This window comes from Ipomoea nil, unplaced genomic scaffold (genome assembly GCF_001879475.1).
Source record: "Ipomoea nil cultivar Tokyo-kokei standard unplaced genomic scaffold, Asagao_1.1 scaffold1421, whole genome shotgun sequence".
NCBI classification, from domain to species: domain Eukaryota; kingdom Viridiplantae; phylum Streptophyta; class Magnoliopsida; order Solanales; family Convolvulaceae; genus Ipomoea; species Ipomoea nil.
The window spans coordinates 4,508,099-4,530,842 of record NW_017617849.1 but is presented as its reverse complement, the minus strand read 5'-3'; the positions used below and the strand labels follow the sequence as shown (position 1 = coordinate 4,530,842).

Genomic DNA, 22,744 nt, shown 5'->3' with positions numbered 1-22,744 from the left:
AACACAATTTAAAGTACAGAGCTTGAGAACTTTTACACAATAGAATCTAGATCTCACTAGTTAGATTCAAATTAAATTGTAATTAACTAATAATGCTGGTAGACAGTGGATTGCACACGCCCCTCCCATGACCTTTAGCATGACTCTAATACCAAATTGAAGTATGTGCTCCATCTCAACTAAAAGTCTAAGCTGATAGTTAGATTGCATATTAATGTTATATACTCCACAGGAGAGATTAGTATAATGACAAAATCATAAAGGTAGAGTGGCAACACTGCACCGTTGATTAAGGTTCCCTAATTACGTTTAACTTCCAACTATCATATTAATTGATAGGAACTGTTCACAAAAACAGCTTAGATTAGCACTAAAACATAATTAAACTCAGCCCACCACATTTAGACACGTACTAAACTCAGTCAAAAAAGCAGCGGAATCAAATCTCAGTATTTAATTTTGTGCAGACAAACAATGATTTTAAAGCCCTTTTCCCATAATCACGTCTGGTTATTCTCTGGTAGTTTAATCAACCAACCACACCTCTGGGCTCTGGACAAAACCTTTCACTTCCATTCACCTTTGAGCAGAAACAATGATTATAATACTTCCCAGTGAGCTTTCCAGGTAACATACACCACAATAATGTAAAGTGGTCATTATGGGTTCCAATTACAGATTTATGGTCTGTACTCTTTTGGGTAAAGCTATATCAAGACAATGGTGAAAAGCTTGTCGTTTCATAAAGCGCAGCACCAATCTTCAACTGCATCATAATGATTCGGGGCGAGTTCTAACTCGACCAATATGATGATATTATATAACAGTTAAAACAAAATGATGATGATGATGAAAAATACATACCAACTTAAGCTAATACATAGTATGCCATAGAAACTGGACATCCTTTTTTATTTTCATGTCTCTGCAGTTCCTGATGATCATATTCTTACTAAATTTACCTTGCTGTTAATCCCGATATTAAAGAGTCATGCTTGCTTGGATCCACAGGCAGGGTCGATATCAATAACATGAGAAGGTTGAGCAACATAATTTTCCAAGAGTGGGGCTATATCCAGAGCATAATCTTGACGGCCCTCAAGGTATCCGGGTTCAAGGGCTTTCAAAATCAGTGCCAGCGATGCACACACTGCCTGCATGTGGAAAATAATTCAAGAAACATTATTTTTTAGGCATTAAATTGTTTTGAAAAAGAAAAAAGAAGGAAATTGACAGACATGACAAGAAACAGGCTTCTATAAATGAATTCTCAAAGGGGAAGCTCAGTGTGTAGTCCATGTGACAAGATAAAGAAGTTGATATGAAAGTAGGGATAACTTTATTTCTTTTTGTGTGTTTCAATATACTATATTTAGTACCAGTTTCATTCTTTCTTTCTTAATCAATCAAGGCAGTACAGATATTAATCTTGTTATAATCTTTCTACTTCCTGATAATATACGAGAATTGATACACAGTATTAATATCAATCAACAGACACTAACAGAAGCTAAAACATGTGGTGATGTGTCTGTGTGTTTCAGGGAGAGAGATACCGGGACAGTCACTGCTAACAGGCCAATCCATTTGCATATCTCGTAGTTATCTTCAATAAAATCTTTGATCTTATCAATGTTCCCAGTTGTGTCCTTTGGAAAGCCCTGGTTTAATCAAATCAACACTTGTTAAGCTATCCATAGTGGTATTATTTCAAACGTAAAGTGCAGAGTTCAGCTACAAATACCTCTTCCCAGTTTTTGTTTAAGAATACATTTGCCACCAGGTTAGTTTCCAGAAGGTGAAAGATGTAGATGAAAAACACGTACTATACCAATTAAGGAAAACAATGGAATCTCAACACTTCTCTCAACAGGGGTCCACAAAGAGTGTGTTTTGGTAATGAAATTTGAAGAATAGAACTAATGTACTCAACAAACCATCTGATGAGCACTTTCCCAGAATATATCAAATTAAAAAACTTTGATAAAATGTGGCTTCATTCAATATTTTACCAAAATATGCTTTTCGGGTACCCAAAATGTGGCGTGCAATCTGAAGTTACCAAAATACAATATCATGCTGCATTTAAGCAACGCGGCATGAGATAGAATACAGGGAAAACAGAGAGGCTCCCATTAACAACAACACAATGATTTAACTCACCCTGCCACTGCCCACTTTCAGCACATGAATGTTGCACTTAAATGAAACATAAAGTTGCATTATTATCACATGACACCACATTCTTGAGATGCAAAGTCAACCTGGGATTTGAGAATATGAAAACCAAATCTCACAAAGTCTTGAAAGAAACCACATTTTAGTAAAATTGTATTAAAACTTAACATATTTTGGAAAGGACTTTGATTCTGATGCTCTTATCACATTGCACTCGAACTTCCCCTCTTCAATTATTCAAAAAACCTTTCAACCATTGCATACACCACAAAACCTCAAATAAAATTTACTGCAAACACACAAAATGCAGGTAAAAATTCCCAAGTTTTCAGTGTCTTTCCTTTGAATTGACATGAAAATTAACATAGAGGATACAGAGTACAAAGAACAAGTATTACAAGTCTCGGCAGCAATATGACCTGTCCAGGCGATCAAATCCACAGAGAAGCCCACACCAATAGTAGTGTAGATGAACCTAGCATAAAAATATATAAAGATACAAGCTGGAAAGTTAAAAAAGCCATGTTTGTGATTTGTGAATGAGAACATAACACCCAGATCAAAAAGGTCAAGCAGCTCATCTAACATGACATGTCCAGAAAAGTTACAGAACAAAAAAAGGATCAATAAACTAAATAAATACCAAAGATTTCCCCTTTCTTCACTCACCTCCATTTTCCAGAAAAGCAAGATACATACATATACACATAAACATTAGAAATTGAGAAAGCAGAAATGTACCAAAAGCAAAGGGCATCATCCGAGCAGGTCACGTGCGTTTGCAAGGTGGTAAACATCCAGCAACCATACAAGATCATGAGGAGCCCTGAGAGACCTACCAGCGAATTCACCACCTTCAGCATGTGCTGGATGCAGCTCCGAACTATATCCATTGCCAATTTTTGAACGCCCAGATGCGATTAGGATGAATTGGAGACTGATCGAAGAAGAGACCCTAACCCTGGGAGAAGAGAATCGGAGTGAAATGCGAGGAACGAGTGAATATAGTGTGAGTGGGCTCTGAATTTTTCGCTGGTTTTGAGTGTAACGGCCGAGAGTCCGCCATTGGAGAAGAAAAAGTTGAGCAACTCTGTTGTGGCGCCGACACGTCCGTAATGAGCAGACATCTGTCCGCCATGTCATTCAACATTGCTGCCACATCAGACTCCTATGTTTCATTCTCCTTTTATACTTTTTCTTCTCCTTCCGTTTGACCTGTAGCCAATTGCCATTTTTTTAAAAAGATTTTTTTTTTCTTTTTTTTTTTTTTAGTGCTAGGTGCCTAGGTACTCTGTTACAATGTAGTATCTGTCTATAACTACTCTTTCAACCTACTGAAACACAAAGAGTCAATATCGCCTTCCACTAAGGTTCAAATCCACACTCTCTCATATGGGAGTGCAACCTTAGTGCAAGGCTTTTTTGAAAATAAAAGGCTAATTCATTAATTACAAGGTCTTGGCTATTGATTAATTACCTGCATGGGTAGCTCAACTGGTCATAGAGGTGAAATTTTGGAAGAATGACCAGGGATTGAGTCTCACCAGCGGCAGTGTGGGAGCAACCTCTCAAAGTGAGGGGGGTTCCTTGTGCGAGCACCGGTCTAGCCTCTGTGGTTCATGTTCAATTGAGTTATCATGATTAAGAATAAAAGGCAATTGAGTTAACCTGAATATTTAGGGTTGTTCTATGAATCTTTATTATTATTATTATTATTCTTTTAGTGTTTTCACCGTCAAATATATTGTCTAATTTTCTCGTCAAATTGTAGGCATATCTATTAAATGAGACAGCTAACCTGAATATTTAAGGTTGTTTTATATCTAAAACATTGAATCATTGACTTTTGATTAACGAAATAAGTCATTTTCACTCAACCAAACTCTCCAGATTTAAAAAAATCTTTATAGTTGCATGTGAAATTGTCAACTTTTTTCATTTTTTCCAATTCCATTATTTTCTTTTATCACTCTTCTCATTCTCTATTATAATTCCAAATTTAGTTGGGGTGACATCTCCATTATTCATCAAATATTTAAGTTTTATGACAATTTAAGATTTAATCAGTTTTTTACTAATTCTGCTTTTAGTACTAAAAGGTAAATTGTTATAGTACATTCATCAACATTAATATCTGTCACTTTTTAATTTTCTTTTGATAGTCACATTTAGGTAGGATTCGTAACACCCAAACTTCATACTTAATAGTCTAGTGTGTATAGAAAATAGTTTCAATGAATCAAATAAGAGATCAGTAACATAAGACATATACTAGAATACACTCCGTAGTAACTTAATTTTTATGTACTCATGATTTGATGTAATAGTACTTTCTTTAGTTACTTTCAAAAAAAAATTAATTGTTTTATTTATTGACTTGCCATTTGCATGAAAAGTACTAGTTTATGTCACACCCACTTAAATCACCAGAATACATTGATGCCATTTGGATGAAAAGTACTAGTTTATGTCACACCCACTTAGATTACCAGAATACATTGTTGTAGGATATGTCTGTTACACTCGTATTACTATAATCTATGTTCCGGCCCGTTACACTCATATTACTATAATCTATGTATTCGGAACATAATAATTCCCCAACAACCTCACACCCACTTAGATTACCAGAATACATTGATTGTAGGATACGCCCGTTACACTTGTAATCTATGTATTCGGAACAGAATAATTCCCCAACAACCTCACACCCACTTAGATTACCAAAATACATTGATTGTAGGATACGCCCGTTACACTCGTAATCTATGTATTCGGAACAGAATAATTCCCCAACAACCTCACACCCACTTAGATTACCAGAAGAGTTAATTACCGAAATGGTCCATTGATTATAGCAAAATTACCAATTTGGTCCTCTTAACTATTTTTTTTTTAACCAATTAAGTCCCTCAACTTTAAAAATCTTAACTAATTTGGTCATCTATTTGTTTGACCGTTAGTCAACCATTAACTTGGGACCATTTGGTCCCAAGTTAATGGTATTGGTTGCTTATGTTGTTCGGTACCAAACCATAAGCTATTGTCCTTAATTGTTTCACTTTTTAAAGTACATGGACTAAATTAAACAAAATTAAGGTAAAAGGACTAAATTGAACAAAACACTATAGTACAGGGACCTCATAGGTACTTTGACCGAGTAGAGGTCACCGCGATTTCGATTTGATTCTAGTTCCGAATCAACGGTTCATTTTTTTATTTTATTTTTTTTGTAAATTATATATTTTTTAATAGTTTAAATTTAACAATTTTTTTTAAATTTTTTCTCTGGATTTTTTAATTGTTATATTTAATATTTAAACTTTAAAGGAAAATAGTAATTGTACTTTTGGGGAATACGTACTAATACGATAAGATAAAAACACCCAACATTAAGTTGCTGTGGTGTAGTGGTTATCACGTTAGTCTTACACACTAAAGGTCCCCAGTTCGATCCTGGGCAGCAACAACTTATTGCATCCAATTTTTAGGTCTCTTTCCACATTTCGTGATTGTATTCTCTGTAAATAGCAAGGAACTTGAAATCTTGTCTAATATAAACATCATAACTTTATAAATTTGAAATTTTCATTTGGTTATTCCGAGTCAAAATCCAAATACATTCTATACGCACTTCTATCTGCAGAATAATAGCCCTCCACAAGAGTATCCACTTGGAAACCAAGCTTCTGGTAAAGCTTCATGGCTGCAATTCTCGAGGGATCAACATGAAGTGAAACACGCTGAACCTTTCTTGTTCTGCACTTCTGAATTGCTTCCTTAAGTAAGGCTTCTCCAAAGCCTTGCTTTCTGTAGTTCTCTTTCACTGATGTTTGTTTTCATACACAACAAGAAGATCATTAGTAAAAGACTAAATACTCTAGAATTTTCATGTGTTTGGATCTAACCATGAAAACCCAATCAAGCCAATTAATTACAGCGGGAAAAGAAACTGAGACAAAAGTTTACTCTTTGCAACGTTACTAGAGTCACAAATTGGTTGCTTATGTTGTTTAAGTTTATCAAGTCAGCATCATCTCCACAAAACCAATCAAAAGACAACTTAGAAAACAAATTTGTTTGTTTGTTTGTTTTTTTTCAATTCCTTGTGAACCAAAATGAACTAGAGCTGAGATATCCGCTATCAGCAGCAGAGCAGGCCAGAAAGGTGATCTATATCTTGACCTTCTTTGATAATCTTAAAAGTACACAAGACCATAATTCCTATATACAACTGCTACCAACAATATTCATACAACATTGCTCAATCAAAATTAGCATTAACCATGTCTTTTATCGCACTTCATTTTTTTATGTTATTCACCGACAAGTCTTGAGAGTTTAAAACGGCTAGGAATAGTGGCTTACTAGTTTAGAAGCTTAAATATAGAACCTTTCCATTCTGTTTTAAAAATGGAGGAATATACAAGTAAAGCATTTTCTGTTTTCATTTCTCTAGAAAATGAAGAATTTCTCTGTTAGTAAATGCCCTTTCAGGTGATAGGATAAATGAGTCATTGCTACTCTAGAAACCAATTCTGCTGCCTTCGATAATACAACTCACAAACAAATTATGTAAATCCCAAAAAACAGAAGCACAGAACATTTACCTAAACCATGAAACTATATATTCTCTTTCATCTCCACAAACAGCACATTTACCTTAAGTATAAGTGTTATAAGTATAAGCATTCTTATAGCAGGAAGTCACAAGCTAAATCAAGTTCAACGCACAAAAAACAATCTAAAAAATGCAGTATGCATATATCCTTTTCATTCCTCTTTCCTTTTTAGCAAAAACCAAAGAAATCAGATAAAGAAAAGCAGAATCAAAGTTTAAAACTATGCAGAAATAGCATCGCACACAGATTTACCTGCTAATTTGGTGATGCAAGCAGCAAGGGAAGAGGGCCAAGAATACATGACATAACCAGCAACTTCTCCTGCTCCGACCTCCATGTATAACAGCCCCCCATTCTTCTTCCTGAGTTCTTCATCGAATGATCGAGCCAGAGATTCGTGTTTAGGGAAGACTCGTTTCTCTATTCTCACTATTTCGTCAACAACTTTAGTCCATTTCGCTGAATTTTTCTGAAGTTCAACTACAGTCGCCATGTCGGAAAGTTGTCTGCAATTTGCAAATCACTCAAAACCCTCAACACTTAACCCGTTTATCTGAAACGGCCGGGTCAAAATGGGTTGCTCATTCCCCTAATTCAACACTTCCATTCATACAATATTTGGATTTTGATTTTATTTTGGTGATAAATTTATTACAAAAATTAGGTTTAAAATTTGTCACCAAATTAGATAATTTTTTAATGATAATATATTATCAGTCCATTCATAGACAAAGAATGGGTAGGCAAAATTTGTAGAGTAATTATTAGGTAGGAAGACAACATTTTTTTTTTTTTTTCAAATAGGTATGCATGTACTAATGTATATATATATTTTTGAATATACAGTTTTTTTAAAATAAGCTATTATTTTAAGTTACTAGTTTATTTTGAAAACATTATAAAAAAGAATAGTTTATTTGTAACTTAGAATAAAGTATAAGTTTTTAAATAAGCTATGCTAAAAGCATAATTTGATTATATTACAGACTTTATGCACATATTCATTAATTATGGACATCAACTTTACATTATATTACAAATTAAATTCATCTTTGGATGAATTGCGGTTGTAATCAACTTCACGTTCATGGCAGGCGACCAATATGAAATTGGTGTCCTTGCAAGCTTGGCTATGTACAATTAATTAACCAAACATGGCTTCTTCTTCTTCTTCAGCGTAGCTTCCCAGAGCAAACAGGACCAGACAGAAAGGATAGTAAGAGAGGGAACGAAAGGAGCGGTGGTTTGATGGGCCTAAGAAGCAGAGAGGCAGAAACAGCAGGGTGAGCAAGAAGATGAAGTTTGAGCCCATGAAGAGCACGACGTTTGCCAGCCAACCGATCTTGCTTACAACTAAGTACACCCCCGCCATGAACGCCGCAGACATCATGGCCAGGGAGATCCACAGCAATGGCAGTGCTAGCCTGAAGGCGACTTGCATTGAGCTTATGTCGCCTAACTGTGCCCATATCATTGTCACAGCCACGATGATGGCGCTGTACATTGCTATGGAGTCGCAGATTATGAATTCTTGGAACTTCACTTTTTCCAGCATTGTTGCGATGCCTTGGTTTGGACTGGAGTTGTTGGAGCCGCCGGGGATTGTGAACCCCGCCGTGAATGTCACCGTCACCACCAGCGTCGCCACCAGCAGAATCACATTCACCCGGTCTCTGTAATCTTCCATTCTTGGGTGCTGTCTAACCATGAATCTGCCATTTCCATTGCCATTCAAGACCTTACTGTTTGGTGCTCTTGGAGCTCCTCCAACCCTTAAGGCCATCCATGTCAGTCTCTGCATTATGTGCCCAAAAATTAGACAAAAATAAACTAGCTAATCTGTTGGATTCAATCTTTATCATATACCTTCTGAAAAGATTCAATGTCTGTTCTCATGTGATCCTCAGCAATATCAAGTGCAGTGAGACCATTACTATTTTCCAGTCCAACCCTCACTCTTTCATCCCACATCAGACTGCTCACCACTTTGGGGTTTCCATAAATGGTAGCAACATGCAAGGCTGTGTTCCCATCTTCATCTCTCTGGTTTATCAGCCTCTCCATTTCCGGCATTTTGAGCATATAATCAAATGCTTTCAATCTTCTCCCTTTAGCCGCCACGTGAAGGATGTTTTGGCCTTGCAGAGTGAGTAGTTCTATTGAATCAGGGCGGCGCTGAAGCATCATCGAGACTATGTTGCAGTGACCTCTGATAGATGCTATGTGAACAGGGAAAACCCCCTGCTTGTCTCTATGATAACCAAATTCATGGCATCTGTTCAGTAAGAAATCCACCCCATCAAGGTACCCATTATCTGCAGCATAATGGAGTGGATTCCATCCTTTTTCGCACCTCGTCTGGAAAGAGGACTTATCGTATTCCCACAAAAGTTTTAGCACATCTGCGACATAATTAAGAAACAATTAACCAATCTTCATCACATCCAAATGATTTTAGTAACAGAAAAAGGTGAATTAAGTTACCTATATTCCTGCCAATTATTGCAGCATGAATTGGTGACTTGTGCTTATTGTTTTCTGCAATAGCGTAACGTCCCACAGGGTTTTCCATTAGGAGCTTAACGATGGATTCGAATCCTGCTTCTGCTGCCAAGTAAAGCAAACTCTTCCCTTCCTTGTTAACACCATAAGACATGTTTGGATGTTTAAAGATTAGCATCTGAGCCACATCTTTATGATTGTGTCTTAAAGCCTCATGGAGTGCAGTGTTTCCTTCCCTATTCGTTTCGCCTAAACAGCCTTCCCTGTAGTCTGCACCAATCAACAGTTCCACTAGCAGGGAGCTGCCAGTTCTTGCTGCAATGTGGAGGGGAATATCACCTTTCACATTTTTCTCTGCTATAAAGAATGGCAGGTCCTTGCAGATAAGTTTAACGATTTCGTCGTGTCCATGGATTGTTGCCAAGTGCAGAACTGTGTTCTTCTGTGGGGCTAAATGGACACAGTCTGCTGTTGATCCATGATGACTGTATGTTATTCTCTCCTCCATTGCTCTTATGAATTCAAGAAGGTCACCTTTGGTTATGGCTGTATAAAGCTCAGGATCCATGGTGTTTTCCATGTCATAGCTCTCCTCTTCCGACAACCTTGGGTATTTGGGATCAGACATTCTGCGATACGATGAATGGTTTCTTGATTATTTGTCTTTCTGTAATAAAGTACAGATGATACTTATTTATAAAGCCCAGGGTAGGTCCTGTACGCGTCTTCCAAACTCCATGGAACTTGTATGTAGTTTCTTGGAATTGCTTTGGCTGTCAAGTTTCACCTTAGTCAATGTCCCCTCCTCACTACAAAGGGCAAAAAGTTTTTTTTTTTTTTTTTTTTTTTTTTTTTTTTTTTGAGTGACTAAGGAAACTCATAACCATTATTTGAAGTGTGCATGGGATAAATCTGAAGTTAGCCCACAAATAATCACAAAGAGGTAAACCAATTTATATTGTCCATAGCTGATCGGCTCAACCCAAGAAGGTCAATAATCAAACTTGTAACCTCTTAATTCTCATGTCAACAAGTCTTGTCCGGATCGAACAAAATAGGTTGTTATTATCATTGTCTCAAGGTTGCCTGTTACAAATTCTCTTTCGCTGTGATCCAAGGCCAAATCTTGGAGGAGGACCAACCAACTAACCAGTATCGATCAGAATTTGGTGTCTATGGCTGCTGTTCTTCTGAAGTGCGTGGCAGTGATAATGACGGCTTATGGAAATAATGTTGTGTTCTGAGAACATCCTGTCGGAGACTACATTGATGTAACGTGCCACACTGCTTTCATAGTGGTTGGATGCACCAATGCACCATGTCACCATGAATTTAAAAAAAAAAAAAGAAGGAAATTGCGTAGCTGATGCATATAATATATATTCACTTTTATAGTTTCCTTAACTCCCCGTGCACTGTAATTTCCCAGTCTTGCACTCCTGCAATATCATATAATAGAATGTGGACACTATTGACTGTTGACTATTGACCTATATATATATATATATATATATATATATATATATAGTTCATACAATACATACATTAATGGAGTGTGCAAAGGGTTTGTCATTTTGTGAACCTAGTCAATTCTTAGCAAATTGTTAATACGCCCTGTCAGCTTCTACGTACTTCAGCCTGACTTCATTGCATACTTTATTCATATTCCTTTCTTTTTCAATTCTTTAGCGGTAGCAGGCAACCTTTGACGGCAGTCATAGCCTAGCTAGCTAGCTGCGATCAGGAACCGTACCTGAGAGGATGGAATGAAACAACCTTAACAGATTGTTAGTTTGTAGAGGTTGTACTGTCTGTTTAATTTACAGTTGCTTTTTGTGCAACAGAATACCGGCATGCAGTTCGTGTAGTCTGAATCTCTGATGTGAATTTCATGACATTGATCATCATTGGATGCTCTATGTTTTGGACTTAGAATCCAAATCCTAAGTTTGAAATTACTGTTTCGTTGAAGGAACACAATAGCAACAAGGGTGGAGAACTTGGGAGTAGTTAGTGTGCATTCATGTAGTAGATTGTGTGTCCTCATTCAGTTCTCATCGTCTTAGAAAAATGTCATCACATTCTTTTCTAATATGATTTTATTGGCCCAAATTTTGCAGATGTAAGGCTAATATTAATTCTTAGTTTTCTCTCAGGGTGTGGTGTGTTCTCATAGAATCATAAGCCTATATATGTGTGTGTAGAAAAATACCTTGTGAAGGTTGACGAGTTTGAACATAAAAAAGATGCAAGTGTCCTGGTATTAAAGAAGTGTTGTGTGTGTAGAAAGAAAGCCTAACCAAATTTTAGATTTAATTGGGGGAGGGGGGTGGGTGGTGGGTAAAGTGTAAATTACATATTTAGGCTATTTATGAGATAGGCTAATACTACGGGCCCTTGAAATTACTATTCTCGAAGGGAATAGCTCATTTACAGAAAAATGTTTCCGAGAATAATAAAGACATTATCAAACAACATAATAGATTTGTTTTAGGGAATGACATTCCATTTCAAGCCTAATTACTTCTACATCAATAACAACTTGGCATCCAAATCATCCAGAAACACATAAAGTGGCATCCAACTTAGCAATTACCTTATGGTATAGTAAGAGGTAAAATGAGTTGCATTGCATTTTATTTTTTTCAAGTTAAAAAGGGTCTTTTTGTTTTCTTTTTGTTTTTTTAATAGTTTGAGAGCCTTAATTGCATGTCTAGTTAAGTCAAGGAGGGTATCAAACTAAATATCATTTGCTCTCTAAAATGATTCTCCTATCTTGACGGCATCCAACCCTATATTCAAGCGACAAGCCTCTAACATGTATAATTAAATAACTTGTGGTCAAATTACAGATAAATTATTGTAAATATGTCTAATGTCAATCTCCCAAAGGTTTATCATAAGTTGCATGCAAGCATCTAGTAAATTACTTAATGATCTTTGAGATTCCTTAATCTTCTTTAACCATTTGACCAATGTTTAAGTTTATTTTAACTACTATTTGTCTATAACTTTTATTCAAATGTTTTATAACTCCTTAAAGAATAACCCAAAATTGTATTTTTGAAACATTGTAAAATCTAATGTTAAAAGAGAAACCTCATACGATCATACCACAAGCTTTCATTAAGTATAGAACCCCATTGCAACTAACCTTTTTTTTTTTGAATGCCCCATTGCAACTAACCTTGTTATTCTCTGTTAGGAATATAGCGGAATAATGCGGAAGCGAAGAATCGAAAATTGAGAATTATAGAAGTTAAATAATAGGAAAATAATATAAATGACAAAATAATTCTAAGAATGGGAGAACATATATATATATATATTAATGCACGTGAGGACAAAGAAATAAGAAGAACAATTTGATTGATGTAATAATGAGCCATCTACAAAGAAAACACTACTGCCTATTTATACACTCAAAAGAAGAGAGGAAAGAGGTGAACACAAAGATGAGAGCAATTTGCGGAGAACATGCAAGAAGAGGACATGCGGCGATGCGGACGGACGGTTGATGAAATGGTCCCCACGGATTTGAGCCACAATATTTATCATATTTTAACAATCTCCACCTTGGATCAAATTCACGGTGAGAATTAACAACTGAAACATCCGACTAAACTCAAACACTGTTTGAACTTAGTAATAGGTAGAGGCTTGGTGAGCATATCTGCTGGATTCTCCAATGTATGAATCTTCTGAACGGTTATATCTCCTGCAGTTATAACATCTCGAATAAAATGGTATCTGACATCAATGTGTTTGGTTTTGGCATGATATGTATCATTTTTGGTGAGATGGATAGCACTTTGACTATCTGAGAACACAACGGTCTGACCTTGTGAAACACCAAGTTCCATAACCAAACCTCGTAGCCAAGTAGCTTCTTTGACACCCTCTGTGGCTGCAATATATTCCGCCTCAGTCGTAGATAACGCAGCAATAGACTGAAGCGTAGCTTTCCAACTGATAGCACAATTACAAAGAGTGAAAATATAACTGGAAAGCGATCGGCGTCTGTCAAGATCACCACCATAATCAGAATCTACAAAGCCCATAATGTCAGTAGATGCAGAAGAATTTCGATCAAAAACCAAGCCCAAAGACGAAGTACCCTTTAGGTACCGTAGAATCCATTTAACGGCGTTCCAATGTTCCTTACCAGGGTTATGCATGTAACGACTCACAACACTTACAGCATGAGCCAAATCAGGTCTAGTGCATACCATAGCATACATAAGACTTCCAACAGCACTAGAGTAAGGAACTTTTGACATATAAGCCACATCAACATCAGACTTAGGGCATGAACCAGATGATACCTTAAAATGTGCACCAAGTGGAGTAGACACAAGTTTACAATTGGACATATTGAATCGATCAAGCACCTTCTCAACATACTTTTTCTGGGATAGATAAAGTTTACCCGCTTGACGATCCCTGTGAATCTCCATGCCAAGAATCTTCTTTGCTGCACCAAGGTCTTTCATCTCAAACTCATTGCTTAGTTGAGACTTCAAGTCATCAACCAGAGACATATCAGGGGAAGCAATGAGCATATCATCAACATAAAGCAGCAAATAGACAAAAGACCCATTAGAAAATTCTTTAAAATAGACACAGCTATCATACTGACTTCTTGAGAATCCTTGCCCTAACATACATGCATCAAACCGCTTATACCACTGCCTTGGAGCTTGCTTTAGCCCATAAAGTGATTTTTGTAGACGGCAGACACAATGTTCCTTCCCAGGAACTTCAAATCCCTCAGGTTGGTACATGTACAGTTCTTCATCAAGCTCTCCATGTAGGAAAGCAGTCTTTACATCAAGTTGCTCCAACTCCAAATCAAAAAGAGCAACAAAAGCAAGTAGAACACGTATAGAAGTATGACGAACAACTGGAGAAAAAATCTCGTTAAAGTCAATACCTTCACGTTGATCAAAACCTCGAACAACTAACCGTGCCTTCCACCGTGCTTTCTCAACCCCAGGAATGCCTTCTTTCTTTTTGTAAATCCATTTACAGCTCAATGGGCGTTTGCCTTTCGGCAATTCTACCAGCTCCCAAGTCTCATTCTTATGGAGACTTTCCATCTCTTCTTGCATAGCAACCAACCACTTGGACGAGTTGGCACAGGAAATAGCCTCAGAATAGCAGGATGGATCACCATCAACCTCCTGTGCAACTGAAAGCGCATAAGCAACCAAGTGGGTTTCATCGTCACTAGCGTACCTAGCAGGTTTTTTAATTGTCCTCCTAGGCCGATCTTGGGCAATAGAGTACTCTCGCTGTGGCTCGACGAGAGGTGCGGTACTTGTAGATGCATCATCTTTAGTATTACCATTAGTGGTAGTAATACTATCATTAGGCCTGAACTCAAACTCCACCTTATCACCAGTACTCTGCGTCTCACCTGTACTGGAATCTTTTTCAGAAGAAAGTAGTGCATTTTCGTCAAAAGTGATATCTCGACTCAGAATGATTTTCTGAGAATCAGGAGACCATAGACGATACCCTTTTGACTCAGAGGCATAACCAAGGAAAATGCATTTGACAGCTCTCGGGTTTAATTTACCCGTACTGGAATGAGCATAAGCAGGACATCCAAAAACTCTTAAGATAGAGTAATCAACAGGATTACCTAACCAAACTTCCTCTGGAATTTTGAAATCAAGGGATGAATGTGGAGATCTATTCACCAAATAGCAAGCAGTAGAAACGGCCTCGGCCCAAAAATCACGCCGTTTCCATAACCCAGCATTAGAGAGCATACAACGAGCTCTTTCCAATAATGTCCTATTTAGACGTTCGGCAACACCATTTTGCTGGGGTTTACCAGGCAAGGTCTTGTGCCTGGCGATTCCATTTGCCGCACAGAAGTCATTGAAATCTGACTCACAGAATTCCAAGCCATTGTCTGTCCTGAGCTTCTTGACCTTTTTCCCTGTCTGAGTCTCAACAAGTATTTTCCATTTTTTGAAAATAGGAAAAGCCTGATTTTTGTGTTTCAAGAAATAGACCCAAACCTTACGGGAAAAGTCATCAATAATAGACATGAAATATCTACAGCCTCCCATAGACTGGAATTTAGTCGGTCCCCATAAATCGGAATGTATATATTCCAATACATCTTTGGTACGGTGTGTAGCAGTAGAGAAACTAACCCTCTTTTGTTTCCCAAAAACACAGTGCTCACAAAATTGTAATTTACCCGTACCTGAATCACCAAGGAGACCTTTCTTGCTCAGGAGATGCATGCCTTTCTCACTCATATGCCCCAGACGCATATGCCATAATTGAGTGAGATCCGCATCAGACATCGATGAGGATACCGCTACTGAACCTGTCACAGTACTGCCATGCAACACGTACAAGCTTCCAGAACGAGAAGCTTTCATGAGGACAAGAGAGCCTTTTATGACTTTCAGAACTCCACCTTCAGCTATGTACTTGCACCCCAGAGATTCCAAGGTGCCCAAGGATATCAGATTGCGTTTCAAATCAGGAATATACCGAACATTGGTAAGAGTCCTGACAACATTATCATGAGTTTTAATATGAACACTTCCAATTCCACTAACCTTGCATTGGGTATCATTACCCATCAAGACAACTCCACCATCAACTGGTTCCAGAGAGACGAACCAGTCTTTGTGAGGACACATGTGGAACGTACAACCAGAGTCCAAAATCCACTCAGTCTTGCTCCGTTTGTCACCGGAGCTAACAGATAACATAACATCGCCTTCTGAATCACTTTCAACAACACTAGCTTCAGCAGACTTCTTTTCTCTCTCTTGCTTGTTTTTCAACTTGAAGCATTCAGTCACATCATGACCATGCTTCTTGCAGTACTTACAGGATTTGTTGGACTTATGTCCTTTGGACTTGGATCTGGAATTTTTATTGCTACTCCCAGATTCAAGTGAACGACCCCTTACAGTCAAGCCTTCACCTTTGTCCTCAGACTTAATTTCAAAGTCAAACTTTTCTTTGGACAATAGGTTCGACTTAACATTGTCGAAAGTAAGGGTATCACTACTATTACCATACAGCATAATTTCTTTGAAATGCGTATATGATCTAGGGAGAGAGACAAGCAATAAAACAGCGCGATCCTCATCTTCAATTATAACATCAATATTTTCCAAGTCCAATAAAATTGAATTGAATTCATCCAAGTGAGATTTAATAGAAGTACCTTCCGTCATACGGATTGTGTACAGACGCTCCTTCAGGCGTAGCGTGTTCGCCAGAGTTTTGGCCATGTAAAGCATATCCAACTTGGACCATAAATCTGACGCAGTCGTCTCACTTAACACCTCACGTAGAACCTCTTTAGACAGGCACAAAAGAATGGTTGAACGTGCCTTGTCATCCAGATCTTCCCAATCTACATCTGTCATTGTAGCCGGTTTCTTCTTCTTCCCAGCTAGCGCTTTCTTCAAACCGTTCTGGGTTAGAACGGCTTCCATCTGAACCTTCCAGATAGAAAAGCTAATTTTCCCGTCGAACTTCTCGATATCGAACTTGGTAACAGTCGACATCTTTGAAAATAACTCTCAATTAAACCGCTCTGATACCACTTGTTAGGAATATAGCGGAATAATGCGGAAGCGAAGAATAGAAAATTGAGAATTATAGAAGTTAAATAATAGGAAAATAATATAAATGACAAAATAATTCTAAGAATGGGAGAATATATATATATATATTAATGCACGTGAGGACAAAGAAATAAGAAGAACAATTTGATTGATGTAATAATGAGCCATCTACAAAGAAAACACTACTGCCTATTTATACACTCAAAAGAAGAGAGGAAAGAGGTGAACACAAAGATGAGAGCAATTTGCGGAGAACATGCAAGAAGAGGACATGCGGCGATGCGGACGGACGGTTGATGAAATGGTCCCCACGGATTTGAGCCACAATATTTATCATATTTTAACATTCTCATTCTTGTAATATATTCCTATCAATTAAGATTAACCAACCAAAATTTCCTTTACGGCTTTACCCAATCCAAAGGAGGCAGATATATTTTTTTCTTTTACCAACAATGAAACATAAACTAAAAATGACTATAAAGCATCACAACCAAAAATGGAAAATGGTTAGGTATAACTACAGAATAATTTGTTTCCATCCATCCAGTTCATACATGGAGTGGAATCTAAACGTTACGTTGGGCGGAAGAATACAATTCTCCGTTTACTTCGTTCAAAATGTTAACAGTAACAGGAGAGATGATGAGCTGGACATAACGTGGACAGATGCCCATTTGCCGCTACAAAATGCCAACAGCCTAAAAGCCAACCTTTTTCCCATTTTCTTTTCCCTTCCAGTTAGCTGTAAAGCATCAATCTGTTTGAATTCCCGTAGGATGGTCCCCAAGATTTTACGGCAACCAAATCCAACGGCTACATGCGGCCCCCACAACATGACAGCTCCGCACGTCTCTCCCGCTCGATGCTTGCCACGTGTCCATGATGCGTCGGATCCCGCACACCTTACCAACTTAAAACCCCCCCTCGCTCACGCCTCTGCTCTTCCATAGCCTTTGCATTGCTTATTTTCTTTAATTTGTGTTTTGTGTGGAAGAAAAATGGGGAGTTTCGAGAAGCAAGTGAAGGAGAGGGCGAAGGAGCTGACGACTCTTTTCAAGAAGGGCGTGAAGGTAGTGGGAGAGTCTTGCAAGAAAGGGTGGAACAAGGTCAAGCACCTCAGGAAGTAGTATGTAGATGCTCATTCACATCACATCACAGTCTTTGCCTTTATGTTTTCATCATTTTATTAGTTCTGTTTCTGGGAAATATGAAAGGGGTTTCGTTTCTTGGTTGAGAATTGATTGTTCTGCTATGTGTTTTTCTGGGTAAATGTTCTTTTATCTGGCTGAATAGATTTTTGATTTTTGATTTTTGGTTTGGATTCCAGTTTTTGGGATTTATATCTTGTTGATCTGTTGTAAGTTATGATTATTTTATTCGATTAAATCAAGCTAAATTGTCGTTCTGATCCGCTACAAATCAAAGTTGTCTCGCAATGCCGGGAGCACATTCAATTCATCCGCTTGGCGCTTGTAAAATATCTGTGAATAGCATACTAATTCAATTGTGTCCCTATCATAAATCAAAACAGTATGCACCTCAAACAATGAGAAATAGAATAAGATCCTTTTTGTATAACATTATGATTAATGCAAGAAAAAATGAGCCCACGAATGTTATAAAATAGGCCCATGTGGAATCTCGACCGGCCAACCGGCAACCTTGTCCATGCTCAAACAAATTAGAGCCAGCCAGTTGACAACCATATTTGCTTAAAGGTTTACCTTGTTGAGTTGTTGTTCACTCACTCATTGACAGGGACATACAGACAACGCAAATTATGCAGTGGGCTCACACGAGTCCAAAACGACGTCATTTTTAGGGAAAACGCGTCATTTCAGTGAAAAAAAATAAATTGATTTTGTCTAGCCGTTAACGGCGTTATTCGTTTGTGCCATTATGAATGTACAGTTATGGGATTATGAATGTACAGTTATGGAATTATGAATGTAAGTTATAAAATTATGAACACAGAGCTCTAACATTATGAACTTACAATTATGAACATATAGTGATAAAATTATGAATATAGAGCTCTAAAATTGTGAATATCGAGCTTTGAAAATTATGATTTTACAGTTATTGAATTATGAATGTACAGTTACGGAATTATGAATGTACAGTTATGCAATTATAAATATACAGTTATGAAATTATGAACAGAGAGCTCTGACATTATGAACTTACAATATGAACATATAGTGATAAAATTATGAACATAGAGCTCTAAAATTGTGAACATAGAGCTTCGAAAATTATGAAGTTACAGTTATTGAATTATGAATGTACAGTTACGGAATTATGAATGTATAGTTATGGAAGTATGAATGTACAGTTATGAAATTATGAACATGGAGCTCTGACATTATGAACTTACAATTATGAACATATAGTAATAAAATTATGAACATATACTCCTATAACAAAGCGGTCTGAATTTTATATAATAAAAAAAAAAAAAAAAAAAAAGATAATGGTGCCTAACGGCACTGTTACATGCATGCAGGACACGGGTCCATAGCATAACGATGATACAGACAATCTCATTAAATTACTTGTTTTTCGAACTTTCATTTTTTTACGGATAAATTAAGGTACAAGTTAAAGGAAAAATATGCTAATAAAATTTGTATATGCACACACCCCATGTGATATAAGAAATATTTACTTAGCCAAAAGCCCCACAAATATTTTTCTGCTTTTTTTTTTTTAATTATAATACTTATTTATGTATTTATTAATAATGGATTATTGATTGATCATCTAATGGGTTAAAACATAGTGAATGGTGCAATGACACTATTACCTAACTTCATCTTTTGAATGTTATTGACTCTATTACATTGTAATATCTGTTCATAAACTACTTTCTTAACCTACTTAACTTCATCTATCAAGACAACAAATTCACTATTTGAAGGAAAAAAGTGATATTTTGTTTATTTATTTGTTATTGGTAGTTTGTTAAAATCTAAATAGTGATGATAGTTTAAATTAAATGAACAATCGTATTTCTTAATTTACATGAGTTTGAAACAATTTTAACGAGTTAAAGTTTTGTTAGTTTATGTAATGCTTTTATCCAACGCTGTAATGGTTGCGCAAGTGGGTAATATGCATTATACTATTTTTAGAAGGGTAGCGATATTAAAATAACTAATAGTAATATTAAAATGACTAGTGTAACAGTGGTGAAATTAAAGTACTCAAACAATTCTAATAACTCAAATTACAATTTATGATAGCTTTTCAAAAAGCAATTATATAGTAACTAGTTTTACATGCGCATTGCGCGAACGAGTTAATGTTCAATGTTTATAATTAAATCAATAATGGGGTGCGTTAGGCTCAGGGAGGTGCAACTGGTGTGGCCAAGTATACTGGAACAACCACACATGCACTCATGCACAACACAATACACTATGCAAGGGATAATACAAGATTGTGACAATGCAGAGTTTTTTGCACTTTTAGTCCCACGACTATAGTGGCACTGGCAGAATTGATCCACGACTTTTGAACCTTGCAATTTTAGTCCACGACTATTGATTTTTTTGCAAAAATGGTCCTTCCGGCCACTTTTCCGTCAAAATTTCACCGGAAAAAAAAATTCTCTATTTTTAGCCGGGTTAAAATTGACATTTTACTTATCTCAAAAAATTAAAAGAAAAAAATTGATATTTGACTACATACAATATTACTGGGCTACATACTATTGCCCCAGGCGGCGGAGTACATGTACCACTCCAATGCTGCTGCCGGAGCCAGGGGAACGCCACGACCGCTCCGCCACTTACTGACAACCCTGCCTGCTCCAGGAACTCCGCCGCCTGGGGCAGTAGTATGTAGCCCAGTAATATTGTATGTAGTCAAATATCAATTTTTTTCTTTTAATTTTTTGAGATAAGTAAAATGTCGATTTTAACCCGGCTAAAAATGGAAATTTTTTTTTTCCGGTGAAATTTTGACGGAAAAGTAGCCGGAAGGACCATTTTTGCAAAAAAATCAATAGTCGTGGACTAAAATTGCAAGGTTCAAAAGTCGTGGATCAATTCTGCCAGTGCCACTATAGTCGTGGGACTAAAAATGCAAAAAACTCTGACAATGCATGATTGTGTCTTTGGGACACAAATAGTTGAGTTAAGTAGTTAGATCAATAAAAGGTAGCAACGTTAGAGCTACGTAAGCACATCCCATGATGTTTCAAATAGGTGAATGCATTATTTGCCATGTAGTATAGTGCAAGACAACTTTAGGTTGGGATAACTATGGTTCGATGCGAATTGGAACCTAAAAGGCTTATGTTCTGGTTTGATAATATCATGAATTGGAATTGGACAATTCTAGTTTCAAATCAGGGAAAAAAAAGAAGCTATAATTCTATTTTCTCAAAAAGATATGTGGGTCTTGGTTCTTATTAAAATTTGGATAAAATACATAGACAACTTAATTTTGGTAAAATTAAGTGCAAGCCCAACATTATTATTATCTTTTCAATTTAAATATTTAATATAACAATTAAAAATTAAGTGATTTGTGGTCCACTGATATTCGATTTGGTCCCTTATATGAGAGGTTTAGTGTTCAAGCCTTATTGTGTATATGTGGGTGTCCCAAAAATTACAACTGCTAAGTGCCGATTCGGAGTCGAATCGAGGTAACTACTACTCTCAAGGAGTGTTTATGTAATGTAACACTCTTGTAAATCTCACATAACTTTTGGGGGGCGTTTGGTTCAGGTTATATAACATAACCAAGGGAATGTGATATTCCAAAGCTCACATTCCGGTGTTTGGTTCATATTATCTTAGGGAATCTAACATTCCCAAGGAATGTCACATTCCCTCCACATAGGATTTTGAAGGGAATGTGATTCCCTTCAAAATCTTAGGTAATGTAAGATAACCTTGGTTATCTTAAGGATATTATAGTGTGTATAAAAGATAACCCTAAACCAAACATGATTATATTACATACCCCAATTTTAACCAAACACAAGAATCTAACATTCCCAGTAATCTAATATTCCTAGCAATCTAACATTCCCTAAGGTAATCTGACATTCCATGAACCAAACAACCCCCGGAGTATTGTAATTGAAAATTGAGTAAATACCCAAAATGGTCCATCGACTATAGCTAAATTCATAAATTGGTCATTGACTTTGAATTCAACCAATTAAGTCCTTAACTTTGTAATTTTAACACGATTTGGTCCTCCGTCTATTTGACCGTTTGTTGACTGTGATTTTTGAAGTATATATGTAATTTCACGGTCCACCGTCGATTTTTTAAGGTTCTGGTTGCATTTCCAGATCGCACTGTTACATTTGAATCCACTGCCGCGCCCAAAGCAATCTACCAAATCCGGTCGCCTTTGGTAATAGTTGGGCGTAATCATCTCCGTGCTAACCACCGGGGCGTTAGAGTTGGGGTGCACGTACAGGAGGTCAGGAGGTCACATGCGAGATCGATCGAGATCAGGCCGGAGTTGCACCCCATGCCGGAGAGATTATAGCTTTTGATTGATAGATAGATTGACGAAGTCCTTGGAGCGACTCTTCGAGAAAGCCGTGACTCCAAGTAGGCAAGTTGAATCGGTTCGTGATCTCCAAGCAGCAAGCGGATAAGCACTTCTCCCTCCGAAATTCTCTTGAGCTTTGCACGTGAAATTACATATATATCCTCAAAGATCACGGTCAACAAACGGTCAAATAGATGGAGGACCAAATCGTGTTAAAATTGCAAAGTTAAGGACTTAATTGGTTGAAATTGAAAGTTGAGGACCAATTTGTGAATTTAGCTATAGTCGAGGGATCATTTTGGG

The 22,744-nt window shown here is 37.0% G+C and overlaps 3 protein-coding genes and 1 non-coding gene across 4 annotated transcripts; 1 reads left to right on the top strand and 3 right to left on the bottom strand.

Moving 5' to 3' along the window:
• Window positions 1-962: 962 nt before the first annotated feature.
• LOC109188049 (tetraspanin-19-like) lies at window positions 963-3,208 on the bottom strand. Its single transcript, XM_019338539.1, has 5 exons — window positions 2,920-3,208; window positions 2,554-2,653; window positions 1,745-1,825; window positions 1,557-1,661; window positions 963-1,154 (listed from the first exon to the last, which is right to left on the bottom strand). Exons 1-5 carry the CDS (start codon window positions 3,069-3,071, stop codon window positions 990-992), a joined length of 603 nt encoding a protein of 200 aa, XP_019194084.1. The 5' UTR covers window positions 3,072-3,208; the 3' UTR covers window positions 963-989.
• Window positions 3,209-5,574: 2,366 nt separating this feature from the next.
• On the top strand, window positions 5,575-5,647 carry TRNAV-UAC. Its single transcript has one exon. It is a non-coding gene; the product is annotated as a tRNA-Val (tRNA).
• An 81-nt stretch (window positions 5,648-5,728) lies between these two features.
• On the bottom strand, window positions 5,729-7,397 carry LOC109188050 (putative ribosomal-protein-alanine acetyltransferase). The gene is made up of 2 exons (XM_019338540.1): window positions 7,053-7,397; window positions 5,729-6,004 (listed from the first exon to the last, which is right to left on the bottom strand). The coding sequence occupies exons 1-2, from the start codon at window positions 7,291-7,293 to the stop codon at window positions 5,775-5,777; spliced, it is 471 nt and encodes a 156-aa protein (XP_019194085.1). The 5' UTR covers window positions 7,294-7,397; the 3' UTR covers window positions 5,729-5,774.
• Window positions 7,398-7,788: 391 nt separating this feature from the next.
• Window positions 7,789-9,950, bottom strand: LOC109188045 (protein ACCELERATED CELL DEATH 6-like). Its single transcript, XM_019338535.1, has 3 exons — window positions 9,285-9,950; window positions 8,667-9,202; window positions 7,789-8,595 (listed from the first exon to the last, which is right to left on the bottom strand). The coding sequence occupies exons 1-3, from the start codon at window positions 9,928-9,930 to the stop codon at window positions 7,945-7,947; spliced, it is 1,833 nt and encodes a 610-aa protein (XP_019194080.1). The 5' UTR covers window positions 9,931-9,950; the 3' UTR covers window positions 7,789-7,944.
• Between the last annotated feature and the right edge of the window lie 12,794 nt (window positions 9,951-22,744).

Excerpts from the sequence above, each read along its gene's own strand:
- LOC109188049 (XM_019338539.1), bottom strand. The coding sequence starts at position 3,071 with ATGGATATAGTTCGGAGCTGCATCCAGCACATGCTGAAGGTGGTGAAT. Across the intron at positions 2,654-2,919 it reads GATGATGCCCTTTGCTTTTG|GTTCATCTACACTACTATTG; the intron begins GTACATTTCTGC and ends TTTTTATGCTAG. Across the intron at positions 1,826-2,553 it reads ATACTTGTTCTTTGTACTCT|TACGTGTTTTTCATCTACAT; the intron begins GTATCCTCTATG and ends TAATTGGTATAG.
- LOC109188045 (XM_019338535.1), bottom strand. The coding sequence starts at position 9,930 with ATGTCTGATCCCAAATACCCAAGGTTGTCGGAAGAGGAGAGCTATGAC. Across the intron at positions 9,203-9,284 it reads AATAATTGGCAGGAATATAG|ATGTGCTAAAACTTTTGTGG; the intron begins GTAACTTAATTC and ends ATTATGTCGCAG. Across the intron at positions 8,596-8,666 it reads ACATTGAATCTTTTCAGAAG|AGACTGACATGGATGGCCTT; the intron begins GTATATGATAAA and ends CACATAATGCAG.
- LOC109188050 (XM_019338540.1), bottom strand. The coding sequence starts at position 7,293 with ATGGCGACTGTAGTTGAACTTCAGAAAAATTCAGCGAAATGGACTAAA. Across the intron at positions 6,005-7,052 it reads TTGCATCACCAAATTAGCAG|TGAAAGAGAACTACAGAAAG; the intron begins GTAAATCTGTGT and ends AACAAACATCAG.